Here is a 15,516-nt window from a genome sequence, read left to right on the forward strand (position 1 = left end):
GTTCTGTGTTGCCCTCAGCCACACAGAACATAGATAAATAGCATCCTGTCGGCACTTGCTGAGAGTCAGCCAAGGACACAATTGTGGGTGGTCGCACAACTGAGTGGGAGAGGCTTATGCTCTTAGGTGTCTGGTAGCTCTCATTGTCTCAAGAAGAGCTGAAGATGGAGAAAATAGACTAAGGCAGGGTTCTCCACCTTGAGGCCTCAGTTGTTGTTCGACTACAACTCCCATCCACAATGGCCTCTGGATGATGGGAGTTGTAGTCCAACAACATCTAGACACCCAAGGCATAGAACCCCATGATTAAATGCCAAGCTTAACGTGACTTTCATCACAGTAACTGGGCCTGCAGTGCTTGCTTTTTCCCCTCTGTAAATAGCATTCATTTTGTGTTTGTGGATTTGGACTGGGAGTCTGGGATCATGGTGGAGCAATGGGTTTTATAAACCCTATCCCCTAATGTAGTCCTGATCTGGGGGACTTTAACTCAATTCTTTCCTCATATGGGCTATTTGCTCTGAAAGAAAGTGTTGGTTCAAATATGAATATTTTCCTCCCAGGATAAATAGCATGCACAGAGCCCTCAGTGTGGATTTGGTGGGAGTACATTCCCAATGCAAATTGAGCCCCTGCCCCCACGTAGGTCTGGAAAACTTCCATTTGGCCTGGAGTCTCCCGGAGTCGGCATCAAGTTCTAGGTGACTGTTGAAAGCCACCCCAGAGATTCATGTGAAAAACATATGAAGCTGCCTCCTACTGAGTCAGACCATTGGTCCATCTAGCTCAGTATTGTCTACACTGACTGGCAGCGGCTTATTCAAGTTTACAGGCCACAGTCTTTTTCATCCCTATCTGGAGAGGCCAGGGAGGGAACTTGGAACCTTCTACATGCAAGCATGCAGATGGTCTTCCCATCCCCTAAGGGAAATATCTTACATTGCTCACATATAGTCTTCCATTCAAATGCAAATCTGGGTGGGCACTTCTTAGCGAAGGGGACAATTCACTGCAGTAGAAGAAAACATACAGGTGATATGCAGGGTAGCAAGTTTATCACGAGCCTAGTTCAGAGGGTCTTCCTGGAAGCAAAATGCTGAAAAGTTGGATGCTGAAAATCTAGCAACAGCAGACTGGGGGATACTTGGTCCAGCTCATTATCTTTTGTAATGTCATTCACTGTTCCTGATTAACCACAGCTTGATTCCTCCTCCACTTCATGCCTATTTCAACAGAGTGTGGCTTCAGAAACAAATTGTCAGTTCCTCTACTGTATACTTTATGCTAGTTATCAGAAAGCATACTATAACTGACAGTGGGGTGTTATGAGCAATGAATCACATGCATTCAGATTACGTCTTGGATGAAGACAAACATGCAGGAATAAGTAGTATCCTTCGATTTTTGCAGTCGAGCAAAATAATCTTTAAAGCACTCAAGAACATATGATCCTCAGAACTCTGAAAAATCTTGCTACATAGTTTATCTGTGAAGGAAACTAGAAGTTCTATCGTCCGGAGAACTCCCAGCTCCCATACTCAGAAGCAGCCCCATATCATCGGCTGCCTTGTCTTTAAATGCCCCAGTGAAGAGCTGACAGAGGAGATGAGAGCTGGCCTTGTGGTAGCAAGCATGACTTGTCCTCTTAGCTAAGCAGGGTCCGCTCTGGTTGCATATGAATTATTTTATTTTATTTTTTTACATTTATATCCCGCTCTTCCTCCAAGCAGCCCAGAGCAGTGTACTACATACTTAGGTTTCTCCTCACAACAACCCAGTGAAGTAGGTAAGGCTGAGAGAGTAGTGACTGGCCCAGAGTCACCCAGCCAGTACCATGGCTGAATGGGGATTTGAACTCAGGTCTCCCCGGTCCTAGTCCAGCACTCTAACCACTACACCTCGCTGAATGGGAGACTAGAAATGTGAGCACTGTAAGAGATTCCCCTCAGGGCATGGAGCCTCTCTGGGAAGACAGAAGGTTTCAAGTTCCCTCCCTGGCAGCATCTCCAAGATAGGGCTGAGAGAGATTCCTGCCGGCAACCTTGGAGAAGCCGCTGCCAGTCTGGGTAGACAATACTGAGCTCGATAGACCAATGGTCTGACTCAGTATATGGCTGCTTCCTATGTTCCTATGACAGGGCTTAAAGCCTACTTCCAGCCCCGCCCCCTTCCTGACCTCGCTTCCTGTTTCCTGCCCCGCCCAACCTAGCTGTCTCCCAGGAGCTGTTCCCTGCAGCTTTTGCTGCCTTGCCCTCTCAACCCCACTGGGACCCAACCAGCCTGGACTCTTCTCATCCGTGCTGCCCCCTGACAACAAAGCCCCACAGGAGGGATGCCACGTCCTTCTCCAGACTCCACAGGGTCACAGAGGCCCCCAAGTAACATGGCATCCTGACAGCAGTAATGCTGAAATGACCTGTGAAGAAAGATCAGTGTGGAGATTTGAATAAATATGAAATTCTTGACTCTTAAAATCTTAAAGATGAAATTATTGACTTGAAATTCAATGACTTGATATTATGGAATATATCAGATAAAATATATGGGGTGGGGGAGATCTCCAGGAAGAATCAGAGTTGGCAGTCCTACCCCCTGCATATGCTTTAAGCAGGAATAAGAACAAACTCTCTGGGGACGATGTTGTGGTTAAAGTCACATCTGGTTTAACCTTGAATCTGCCATCCTGTGCATGGACCAAGCAGGGTCTGAGAGCATGTGATCCAGACACTTTGCTGAAGCTAAGGAGGTCTCAGTCTGGCCAGTGCCTGGTTGGGCAACAAAGTACACACAGTCCCATGTATGCTGTTGGAAATTAAAAGTAGGAAAGATATAAACTTCATTGGAAGTAAGCCCCACTGTACACAACATACCTTACCTCTAAGTACACATGCATAGGATCATGTTTCTAAGGCATTTATTGGGTTGTTGGATTACAACTCCCATCTTCCTCAGCAACAATGGCCATTGTGGCTGGGAATGATGGGAGTTGTAGTCCAACTACATCTGGGGACTCAAGTTTGAGAATCAGTGCCTTGCGGCATCATTCTATGCACATATGCCTTTGGCCATTGTGGCCCAGAATGATAGGAGTCATAGTCCATAGCATCGGGGGACCCAGGTTTGCGAACCCCAAGTTGGGTTAAAGTCCTCCAGATCAGAATTGTGTATTTATATCCATTTTAAAGGCATTTAACTGTGATGGCTTCTCTCCAAGAAGAGTCTAGAAATGGTCATTCGACTGAAGGTGCTGTGAAATCTCTATTGGAGTTCCTCAGTCTTTCTTACAGTTTACTGCTGTTCCCAGGGTTCTCTGTGGAGAGGGAATGACTGTTAAACTAGTTTTGAGTTGTAGTGTGCAGACTCCCTAAGGCCAATGTCTAACTGGGTAATGAAGGAATGAGTGTGCAATCCATATGTGGGTGCTACAGACAGAGGCGCTTTTACCCCTGGACTTCGGCCCCGAAGTCCAGGGCCTCCACAGTCCCTGAGGGCCCCCAAATCCTCTTTAGACTGTTCCGGGTGGTGTGGTCACCTAACGGAGCATGATCATGCTTAATTGGGGTGGGCGGGCTCCAAAGGCCTTTAGATCCAGGCTCCAAAATTACCTAGGTGCACCTCTGGCTACAGAATCCACATGGCACAGAATTTGGGTCATCTTGGTGAACATTGGACAGTTCAGGTGTTTCAGTGTCTTAGCCCTGATCATATTTCTGTGTGCCTGAAGCCAGATCTCTGCCTTGATCTTTAACCAAACTGGCTTAGATGTGGTGATGATAGCAGGTCAGTAGTGATGATAGCAGGTCAGTTGAAATAAATAAGTTTGGACACTCCCCGTTCTGCAAAGCTCCCTTTTTAATTAGTTTGTTGGTTTAAAGCATCAAAGGCAGCTGGGGAGGAATCTTGTTGCATTACTGAAGAAGGGAGCAGAGAAAAGGGGAGCTCTTCCTTTCATTAAGTTATGACAAATAAGACCAGACAGTTCAATATTTTGCAGATGAAAACTTAGGCTCTCTCAGGCTTTCACTGTATGTGGCAGGGAGAAAGCAGAGTTATCCAGGAGAGAGAGAGAGAGCGCGCAAGAAAAATCTCCGAGCGGTGGTTATATCAGCATCCCTAACAGCTTTTGGAGGGCAGAAGGAAAGGAGATGTCATGAGAACCCAAGGGTGCTTGATGGACAGGACTACTATGGTTGCTAAGCAGGAGCCTGCTTGCCAGGATGATGGTTGCTGCCCCCACAATGCAGCTGGTTAGTGACAGCACCAAACCATGGTAGTGGGGTCACCTTCCTATATCCCCCCAAGAATAGACAACCTCACAGGGATGGAGGAAGTGTCTGCATGGCCTAGGGGCTCTAATAAGTGCCTGGAGGGTTGTATGCCTTGGGAGGGGGGTGGTCGCCAAAGTTCTGTAGTGTTGGGTGGGGAGGAAAATAGGAACATAGGAAGCTGCCTTATACTGAGACAGACCATTTGTCTATCTAGCTCAGTATTGTCTACCCAGACTGGCAGCGGCTTCTCCAAGGTTGCAGGCAGGAGTCTCTCTCAGCCCTATCTGGAGGTGCCAAGGAGAGAACTTGGAACCTTCTGCATGCAAGTATGCAGGTGCGCTTCCCAGAGCAGCCCCATCCCCTCAGGGGAATATCTTACAGGGCTCACACATGTAGTTTCCCATTCAGATGCAAACCAGGGCAGACCCTGCTTAGCCAAGGGGCCAATTCATGCTTGCTGCCACAAGACCAGCTCAGCTTCAGCTTGGAGTTTGGAGAGGAAGAGCGTGGGTGGCACAGGACCCTCTTCCCTCCATTGGTAGGGGAAAGGCAAAAGGAACTCTTGCCAGGGAGCAAATAGGATGGGACACACACACACACACACACACACACACACACACACACACCCCTACAGCATCCAACCAGCTCTTAGGGATGCAACTTGCCAGCTCTCTTCAGTTGTCATCAGTCCATGTAGGTTGTACCTGGAGAGAGGGAAGGTGAGTGTGTCAGCTAGCTTTGCTTCTTGCGCTAACCACTCATTAGCCACACTTCTTCCTTTCCCTGGGATCAGTGTTTGTCTAAGAAGGGCAGCAAGCCATTGCAGCTGTGGATAATGGGAGTTGTAGTCCAACCACATCTGGGGACTTAAGGTTGGGAACCCTTGCATTAACTCACACTAACAAAAAGCATTTTAAAATCATCTCTAAAACCTCTCCAAGAGTCGGGGAAAGGATTTGCCATGGACCGATATATCTGGTCCAACTAGTCCTGTTTTAGAGGGAGCACAGTCTGGGACCTGGGAGCTTGCTGTGGCCTTTTAATTTAAAATAATATAAGTTTAGGATTATTTCTTGATTTTTAAGGAAGGCAATTTTGGGTCCTATATGTTCTTAAGACTTCAAAGGACACTGAGTCTCTCTGGTTGCTCTTTTGCTGGCATAATTCTAGTAATCGTTTTAACCTTCTCAAGAGGTCCACTCCATGAGAAATTCCTGTTACATAAAGCACAGTAGATGCATTGATGAGGAGAACTCTTCAGTGTTCTTAGAACTTTAGGGATATGCAAATGAACCCCCCTCTTGCTGAGGAGTGGTGGGGGTGGTGTCACTTTGAAAGGGAATCTGCTAATGCAGGTGTGGCCAGCCCATCCCTCTGCATCAGATGGTGTGCATTTCCAAGACAGGGTTAAAAGTGCTGAATAAGCAGCTCAGTGCCTGCATGCAGATCTGTGCTCTCAGATTCTGAGACAAGATATTGAAGTGATGGACTCATAAGGACCAACATTTCTTTGTTAAGAGGGAGAACTAAATTGCTCCAGTTGTGATGATGATGATGATGTGGCAAATGTTTCTTACACGATTCACCTGAATCAAAGACTAAGTTTTTTCTTTGACACTGGGGGAACGTCTTCCATTCAGAATCCTGTCCCATTTGGTCAATAGATATAAGCTATATTTAATCTCTGTTTTTAAGCGGGGGAGGGGGGAGTTTTAAATTCAAAGCCGTCCTTTTTTTAGGTTTCACAGCTCACCGTAGGCCCTGGGTGATTCCCCACTAGCCTACCGAAAATACTCACACCTTGGAAAGTCTTTTATTTATTTATTTATTTATTTATTTATTTATTTATAAAATTTCTGTACTGCCTTTCATTAAAATAATCTTTTACAAAAGGTTTACAAAACATTCAATAATATAAAGCCATAAAAACTACACAATAAGAATTAAAACGGGATATAAAAATACAAATCTACTTAAAAGTTTAAAAAACATGTAAAATGTAACCATAACATACAAAGAAGCAGCCAACAAAACATTCATTTAGAAGCCTGGGTAAAAAAGCCAAGCTTTTACTTGCTTTCTAAAAACTGTGATGGAGACTGGGGAGAGGGGGCTCACCGGGAGAGCATTCCAAAGTCTGGGGGCCATGACTGAGAAGGCCCTGTCCCGTGTACACAACAGGTGAGCCTCCCTCATTGTCAGCACATTGGCCCCTCTGATGACCTAGTTGAGCGAGCAGAAACCCTTGGGAGCAGGCAGTCTCTCATAATGTGTAAGAAAGACCAGGAGCATAGCAAGCAGGGGCGTAACTATAATAGGGCAAGGGGAGACAGTTGTCTGGGGGCCCACTGCCTTCGGCACCCCCCCCGAGGCAAGTCACATGACTGACTCCCCCAGCCGCGCACCCGCCCAGGCTTCCTTCAGTTGTATTCATCCTCCGAAACGGATGTGAGTGTGAAGACCTGGAGCTACCAGAAAAGCATGTCTTTCTCTAGTACCGTTAAATGACTTTCATCGTCCACAATTTACAAAAGCTTTTAAAAAAAATTAGGATGAATATATATAAATTTTACTATGCTTTTTGTTACCACTATTCAGCCTCATTTAAGATTTCTTTACTTCAAGAGCTGAGCTTCAGTGGGGGGGGGGCATTTTAAAATCTTGTCTCTGGGCCCACTCCAACCTTGCTACACCCCTTATAGGATGCTGGCTTTTACTGAGTCAGATCATTGGTCAATCTAGTTCAGAACTGTCTACTTGGTCTGGCAACGGATCTCCAGGGTTTCAGGCAGGAGTCTTCCCCAGCCCTACCTGAAAATGCCAGGAATTGAACCTGTGAGTTTCTCCATGCAAAACATGTACTGTGCTACTAAGTATGGATATGCACGGTCTGGACTGTTCCGGACCGGCACCGAGGGGGGGTGTCCCTTTAAGGGCGGGGGGGGGTACATGCATACAACTCTTAGAAGGACTTGCAGGCGACAACGGGGGCAGGGGCAGCAGCGAAGAACGCTGCCGCCCCAAAAACTTCACATTAAAAGACAGCGCCGGAGGGGGGAAAGCGGCGGGAGGGGTATGTTCTACCCCCCACCCTTAAAGGGACACCACCCCCCTCGGTGCCGGACTGCCGGACCGGTCCGGTCCGGTTCGGAACCAGTCCGGAGGCCTCCAACATGGCTTCCGGACCGGTTCGGGACCCACAGGGTCCAGAAAAAAATTCAGCGCTGGAGGGGGAAAAGTGGCGGGAGGGGTAAGTTCTACCCCCCCCGCCCTTGAAGGGACACCCCCCCTCGGAGCCGGTCCGGAACTGTCCGGACCGTGCACATCCCTACTACTAAACTGTGGCCTTTTTCAAGGAGAGAGAATGAAAGGCTCACCAGGTGGTAACAGCTACCCCATGGAGTGATTGGAAGCAGCATTTATGTAATGTATGCTGATCCTCAATGTAGACAAAGTGGAGGATGAGGATGAGGAATAGGAGGCAGTTAGTTGGCTAACTTCAGCCCTGTTCACACATTATGTTCAACACTCATACAATCAGTATACTTAGGAACATAGGAAGCTGCCATATACTGAGTCAGACCATTGGTCCATCTAGATCAGTATTGCCTAGGAATGTGCATGAAACAGATTTTATTTCAAGCTCGAAAGAAAACAGATACGGCTGAAACGTTTTGTAAAAATAGCATTCCACCCAGTTGTTTCGATGGAACAAACTTCGAAACGTTTTGAGTGTTTTGGCCTTAGGGAACAATGGGGAAACTAGAAACACCCCATTGTTCCCCATGGGTAGCTCCTAGGGACACCAGGGTGATAGGGCATAATGGGTGCTACCTACCAGTAAGTAAGTAAAACTTTATTTCGGTCATAGACCAGCAATACAACAATATAAAACAAGTAAGAAAATAATAATGATATAAAATCAGACTACATTTATACGCATTTGGCATATTATATAACAATATTTGGCCGCAATATGAATAACATCCGAATTAGGATTAATGAGCAAATAGTTTAAATAAAAATCATCTCCACGACCCAGAAAATTAATCAAAAGTGGGGCAATTAGTTGGCATCTTATGTCTCTGTAGGTGCTACCTACCACCCAACCAACCCACCCACAAAAGAAATGGGCAAGCAGGCAGTTTTAAACACATGTTTAACCTTTCCCCCAAACCCCCATAGGATCTCAAGCCAACTGGATGCCAGTGCCAGAAAACCAATCAGCAAGGGCTTCCAAAATGGAGCTCGAAATGTCGAAACATTTTGAATCAAAATGGGGTTCTTTGTTCTGAGCTCAACACAAGCCGTTTTGTTTCGAGCTCGAGACCTCGAAACGGCCCGTTTTGAGTCGAAACATTTTGACATCCCTAGTGCGCGCTCGGGAGCTGCACGCGCTCCCATTTGCCAATCATGTGTGAGTTAAAACCAAGGTTGGAGGCAGGGAGCTTCATCATCTGCTAAGCAGATCTGCTAAGATGCTGAGTAAGAGGACTTTCCCTCCTACCACATCCATCAGCTGGATACAGCTCCTGAATTAAAGTAGCCTAATTACAGTTCTAATTAGGATCACGTGAACCGCCCTCTTTTCCGAATAGGGCTTTTTCACACTGTAATTCCGAAGCACTTGATGAGTGCTAAGATACCATGCTTGTTCTTGACTGTGAGATTGGTTTCCAGTAGATTGCATATGTGGATGGTTGGATGACTGTAGCTGCTTGTCCCTTTCTTTGCAGAGCCAAGGGCCTCCTCTGCTCATCACCAGCTCCACGGTGTGGGTCCCAGAGGGAGGGATGCTGCAAATCACCAACAGAATCCTGCAAGCCGAGATGGCAGGGATCACTGACTCCATGATCCTCTACACAATTAGAGATCAGCCACGCCATGGTAAGTAGGGCATATGAAACTGCTCCGGGAAATTGGGTAATCTTGCTTAAATGAGATTCCCTTCTCTCACACTAGGTAGAACTGTTTTGCCCCAACCATTGCTCAGCTTGAAGATGTGCAGAAGGCATCTGAGAAATGTAACAAGATTTTGCTTCCCTTGGAATGTCTGCAGATGTTTTCCTCTGAGCAGGCTGCCTCAATGCTTTGAATTTTGCTTTAGCCAAAATTTGGTGGCAGTGAGGAACATAGGAAGCTGACTTATACCAAGTCAGCTCATTGGTCCCTCTAGCTCAGTATTGTCAGGGCTGCACAACTTCGGCCCTCCTGCAGATGTTGGCCTACAACTCCCACAATCCCTGGCAGTTGGCCCCTGTGGTGGGGGATTATGGGAGTTGTAGTCCAAAAATAGCTGGGGGGGGCAAAGTTGAGCAGGCCTGGATACTCTACACTGACTGGCAGAGGCTCTTCAGGGTTTCCTAAAGGTCTTTCCCAGCTTTACCTGGAGGTGCTGTCAGGGATTGAATGTGGGGCTTTCTGCATGCAAAGCAGATGGTCTACATCTGTGGTACTCCAGATGTTGCTGAACTACAACTCCTGTCACCCCCAGCCACAATAAATTGTAGCTGGGGATAATGGGAGTTGTCGTTCAGTAACACTTCAAACAGGGCTTCTCAGCCTTGGGTCCCCAGATGTTGTTGGACGACAACTCCCATTATCCCCACCATTGTGGCTGAGGGTGATGGGAGTTGTAAGTCCAACCACATCTGGGGACTCATGGTTGAGAAGCCCTGATCTAGGCTACCACAGGTTGGGAACTCCTGTCCTAAGGGGAATATCTTATAGCAGGCAGCGCTCCTATTTAGTCACCCATCCAAATACAAACCAAGATAAACCCTACTTAGCAAAGGGGACAATTCAGGCTTGCTGCCACAAGACGGGCCCCCCACCTGGAAGCGCCAAACCACAGTTTTTCCCAGTGAAGCCAATAGAGGTGGATTCACTGTCTTATTTCATCAGGTTTTCGCTTTGACCACAGCCACCAAATGGCGCAGTGGGGAAATGACTTGACTAGCAAGCCAGAGATTGCCAGTTCGAATCCCTGCTGACTATGGGAAACGCCTATATTGGGCAGCAGTGATATAGGAAGATGCTGAAAGGCATCATCTCATATTGTGCGGGAGGAGGCAATGGTAAACCAGTGGTAAACCAAATGGTAAACCAATGGTAAACCAAAGCCACATGGCTCTGTGGTGGCCAGGAGTCAACACCGACTTGATAGCACACTTTACTTTAGTGCATAAGGCCATTTGGGGGGTTCCAGCAGCACTGCTGGAGGGTGCCTCACCTCTCTTTCTGAGGCGGCCAGGGGAATGGCTGCCGATAAGGCACTTCTGAGAGGGGAGAAATCAGGCAATAGTTGCACATATATGCATTTGTTCGCAACAGGATGCTTTCTTTTGCGACTACTCACACATGGCAGAGAGAGCTCAAATCTGTAACCAGTGCTGTTGAAGCAAATTCTGTTGAGGCCTTGTATTGCCTTGGGGGCTTGCTACTAATTAGTATGAATGGGAAGCATTAGTGTGAAAGACGGCAATTGTCTCCTCAGGGTTGTTATTTTCCTGCAGCCTGTCCTCTTTCTGAAGTTATAATTCCTCTGCTTGTATCATCCCAATTATCTCTGCAGCAACTAATTGATGACACAAATAGAGACATTATTGTTGCAGGTCAGGAGTGAGAAGATGAAACCCCTTGAACCTCAAAGTTATGAGGAAGTTATAGTTTTGTATATAATACAGTCTGTCTAGGACTTAAATAAATAATAGAGACTAGCTGATCCTGCACAGAGCATCTGTGCGGTAGTACACTCCCCTGCCCCGCAAGCCCTCTCCCCCAGCTTCTACCCAGTCTCCGGCCCCCGATGCCCACCCACTTCTCCACCCCATTCCACACCAGGCCGCTTGTCCCCCCCACTCTCTGGCCGCGGTTCACGGTTTCTGCTGTCTCCTCCTCTGCACTGTGGCTGCCTGCCACCGCCTTATGGCGGCCAGGCCCTCCGCAGCCTCCATCAGGCCTGCCACTGCCACCTCACCGCAGCCAGGCCCGCCGCCACCTCCGCAGCCTCCTTGCTGCTGCCGGGCTAGGCCACCGCCACCCCTGCCCCCTCTTCACAGCAGCCATGGGCCTGCCGCCGCCACCTCACCATGGCTGGGCCCGCTGCCCCCTCCGCAGCCGGGCTAGGCCTGCCGCCGCCACTGTCACCCTCACCTCCTCCTCACAGTGGCCATTTCCAGAGGCCAACCGGCACCCAGCCAATCAGGCGCCTCCTCTGCCAGTATGCATAGCCCTTGCCACATTCCCACGCATGGCATGGCTGGCTAAGAGAATTGATGATGATGATGATGATGATGATGATGATGATGATGGGCGAACTCTCCAGAACTTACTTTGGACTAACCCAGAAATGATCGGATTTCTTCACCGCCCTTCAGATCAGGGAGAAAGGGGTGATTTTTAAAGAATTTCTGAAGTTTGTGCATCTTTAAGCTTTCCTCCCATAGGGAATAATGGGGATTCCACAGCCCCATCACCCCATGTGGGGGGCACCAGGGTTTAATTAGTGATGGTGTAGTGCACTTAGGGTGCCAACCACCATGAAAACCTCAAGCCCGTGGAACACTGGCTTGTGTTGTTTCTGAGGTGTTCTGAGAGTAGATTCTCTGGTAGCAAATGAGAGTGGATTCAGTGACAAACATTGAATCCACTCTCATTTGCCAACTTCAAAAATTGTTTAAAAATCACCCCTTTGCCCAGTTCCTTTGAAATCTGGGTGGTAGCTTCCTTATACCTATTGGGCACTACTACCCACCACAACCCATTCTGGGCCACCCTGGTGCCCACCATGTGGAGCTATAAGGCTGATGAAATCCCCCATTATTCCCTATGGGGAAAAGCTTAAAGAACCTTGAACCTCAAAATGATTAGAGATAACTAATATAATATAAGATAATAATAGAGACGGGCGAACTCTCCAGAACTTGCTTTGGACTTACCCGGAAATGATCGGATTTCTTCACCGCCCTTCAGATCAGGGAGAAATTGGAACATTTACTGAGCCAGTTCAAGGTGGCTCAGAAAATGATCTACCTCCTTCCCGCCTTCCCTGTCAGCCTTCCACCTTTTACTTACATTGCAGTAGCAATGGAAGCAGTGTCCGTGTCATGTGGGGAAGAAAAAGAGCTAGCATAGTCGGGTGCTTAGAGTGTTGGACTAGGATTGGGGACACCCGAGTTCAAATCCCTGTTCAGCTATGAAATTCACTGGGTGACTCTGGGACAGCCTTATCTCTCAGCCTAACCTACCTCACAGGGTTGTTGTGAGGATAAACGTAGCCGTGTAAACCGCTCTGGGCTCCTTGGAGGGAGAACGGGATATAATTTTTTTTTTAAAAAAAATAGATAAAATAATCATCTTTCTCCCTGCCTGTCACCCTGATGTACTTTGGAGCAGTGTGCCAGAGAAAAACAGTAGCAAGGACTGAGAAGGCATTTTCCTTCCCTTGCTGTTCCTTCCTGGGTGGAGAGCCAGGCTTGTGGTTAATGAGCACGAAGTGTCACCTTTGCTAAGGGTTTGCCTTGGTTTGCATTTGGATGGGTGATTGCATGTGAGGTAAGGTATTTTCTGGTGTAAGGTATTCCCCTTAGAGGATGGGAGGAATGGTGTGTGTGTGTGTGTGTGTGTGTGTGTGTGTGTGTGTGTGTCCCAGTGGCAGAGCATCTGCTTTGCATGCAGAAGGCCCCAGGTTCAATCTCTGGCAGCATCTCCAGGTAGGGCTGGGAAAGACCCCAGCGTGCAACCTTGGAGAGCCACTGCCAGTCAGTGTAGACAATACTGTGTTAGATAGACCAATGGTCTGACTCGGTATGAGGCAGCTTTCTTTGTTCTATGATGTGCTGCAAAATGCATTGCAATAGCTCTTGGAAAATGGAAAGGGTCAGGTTGGTGTCTCTCCCAGCCCTATCTTGGAGATGCCAGGAAGGAAACTTGGAACCTTCTGCAGGCAAGCAGGTTGGTGCTCTTCCCAGAGCAGCCCCATCCCCTGAAGGGAATATCTTACAGTGCTCACGGATGTCATCTCCCATTCAAATGCAAACCATGGTGGACTCTGCTTAGCAAAGGAGATTCAACAATTCATGCTTGCTACTGCAAGACCAGCTCTCCTTCCACAAGATCCTACAGCAGATCTTGTGTGGTGGACAGATTCTGGTGGGAACAGACAGCCCTTCAGATGCCCAGGGCCCAAGCTGTTCAGCACTTCAAACGTTAAAACCAGCACCTTGAATTGGACCTGGAAGTGAACTGATATTGGGTGATATGATCTTACTACTTCGGTCCAGCAGGGAAATGACTTGCCTAGCAAGCCAGAGGTTGCCAGGTTCGAATCCCTGCTGGAATGTTTCCCAGACTATGGGAAACACCTATATTGGGCAGCAGCGATATAGGAAGGTGCTGAAAGGCATTATCTCATACTGCATGGGAGCAGGCAATGGTAAACCCCTCCTGTATTCTACCAAAGAAAACCACAGGGCTCTGTGGGCACCAGGAGTCGACACCAACCCGACAGCACAACTTTACCCCCTGCCGCCACACCAGTGATTCAAGTTAGCTGTTGCCATTTCTGTGCAGCCTGATTTTATAGAAGCTGAAACGTGCAGAGAGAGAGGTATCAATTACACAGCAGATTGGCTTGGTGTCTGGGTTTATTTAATTGAGATATATGCATTTTAAATAATTTAGCAGTTAGATATTAAGCAGACATCACAGAAACCCCAGTGGGACTTGATCTGTCAGTAGCACAAACCCGGACAGCAAGTCAACGGAATCCAAACTGCCAATGTAATGGAATTTGTAACTCCGGTGTCAGAACAGATTATGAGCGTGCATGGCTGTATCCCGTCGCCAGCCCAGAGGACAACTGCAGGCAGTCAAGTTAATATCGAATCCCAATATTATTGTCACTTTGACAGGATTTCTGTTGAGAGTTGTCGCAATGTCTGTAATAATGTTTTAAGAGTGCAGGTTTTATGCAGCTTTGGAATAGCTTCTGGTTTTTTTTCTTTTCTTTTCCCAATGGTAGAGCATATGCTTAGCATCTACAAGATTCTAGATTGAATCTCTGGTATCTCCAGGTAGGGCTGGGAGAAACCCCTGTCTGAAACCGTGGAGAACCACTGCCAGCCAGTGTAGATCAAGTTTGGCCATCCTGCACATGTTGGACTACAACTCCCACCATCCCTACTAGCCATTGTGGCTGGGAATTGGAATGGGAATTGTAGTCCAATAGCAGATGGAGGGCCAATGTTGTGCAGCCCTGCCCAAATAATGAACTAGACAGACCAATGGTTGCGCCCCAGCAAAAGGCAGCTTCACATGTTCATATTTACAGTCCAGAGTGAGGTTGGGCCCATAGCCAATTCCTTTTCTTCCAGAGTTCCCTGTGGCAATGTCCATTGGCCAAGAGGGAAGAGGAGGAGCTACCACTCCTTCCAACCATCCTGCCTTCTGAGAGTGCCTTCCTCACGCATGGAAAACCACTGCTTCATCTAGTCTCATTTTATTTATTTTATTTTAATTTTATTTATTTATTTTATTTAGTTTTCTATACCGCCCTTCCAAAAATGGCTCAGGGCGGTTTACACAGAGAAATAACAAATAAATAAGATGGATCCATGTCCCCAAAGGGCTCACAGTCTAAAAAGAAACATAAGATAGACACCAGCAACAGGTACTGTGCTGGGTGTGGAGAGGGCCACTTACTCTCCCCCTGCTAAATGAAGAGAATCACTATGTTAAAAGGTGCCTCTTTGCCAGGTTAGCAGGGGTTCATCTGTTCATCTCTGCCTTCTCAGGTGAAGTGATGTTCCTGGTCCCCATGCCTGCAGATGACCCAGGGCTAATATGGCGACCTTTGCCCGATGGCAGAGCAGCCAAACCAACCAACTCCTTCACCCAGCAGGACATCAACGAAGGCGTCATATGGTACAGGCACTCTGGATCCGAGACAGAGAGCGATTCCTTCCGCTTCCAGGCAAGTTATCTAATTATCATATGAGTAATGCTCTACAAAAAGCTTTGCTGTTTTTGCTTTTATTAGCAGAGTTGGTAGGCTCAGAGGAGATTTTGAGACATCTGGACACCAAGTCCTATGAGGAACGGTTGAAATGCTGGTTAGACTGGAGGAGAGAAGGCTCAGAGGAGACACAAGAGCCAACTTCCAAGAGCCAAAGGACTGTCACATAGAAGAAAGAGCAGACTTGTTCTCTGCTGCTCCTGAGGACAAGACTAGAATCTATGGGCTGAA

At 47.5% G+C, this 15,516-nt stretch overlaps 1 protein-coding gene across 4 annotated transcripts in view; it reads left to right on the plus strand.

Moving 5' to 3' along the window:
- FRAS1 (Fraser extracellular matrix complex subunit 1) overlaps window positions 1-15,516 on the plus strand; it is a 383,137-nt gene that overhangs the window by 261,112 nt on the left and 106,509 nt on the right. For all 4 annotated transcript variants that reach the window (XM_053252057.1, XM_053252060.1, XM_053252061.1 and 1 more), the window contains 2 exons: window positions 9,005-9,155; window positions 15,065-15,243. In XM_053252057.1, coding sequence (XP_053108032.1) covers window positions 9,005-9,155; window positions 15,065-15,243 — 330 coding nt within the window. The remainder of the gene's footprint in view (window positions 1-9,004; window positions 9,156-15,064; window positions 15,244-15,516) is intronic.

The sequence above is a fragment of the Hemicordylus capensis genome, chromosome 5 (assembly GCF_027244095.1).
Source record: "Hemicordylus capensis ecotype Gifberg chromosome 5, rHemCap1.1.pri, whole genome shotgun sequence".
Lineage (NCBI taxonomy): Eukaryota > Metazoa > Chordata > Lepidosauria > Squamata > Cordylidae > Hemicordylus > Hemicordylus capensis.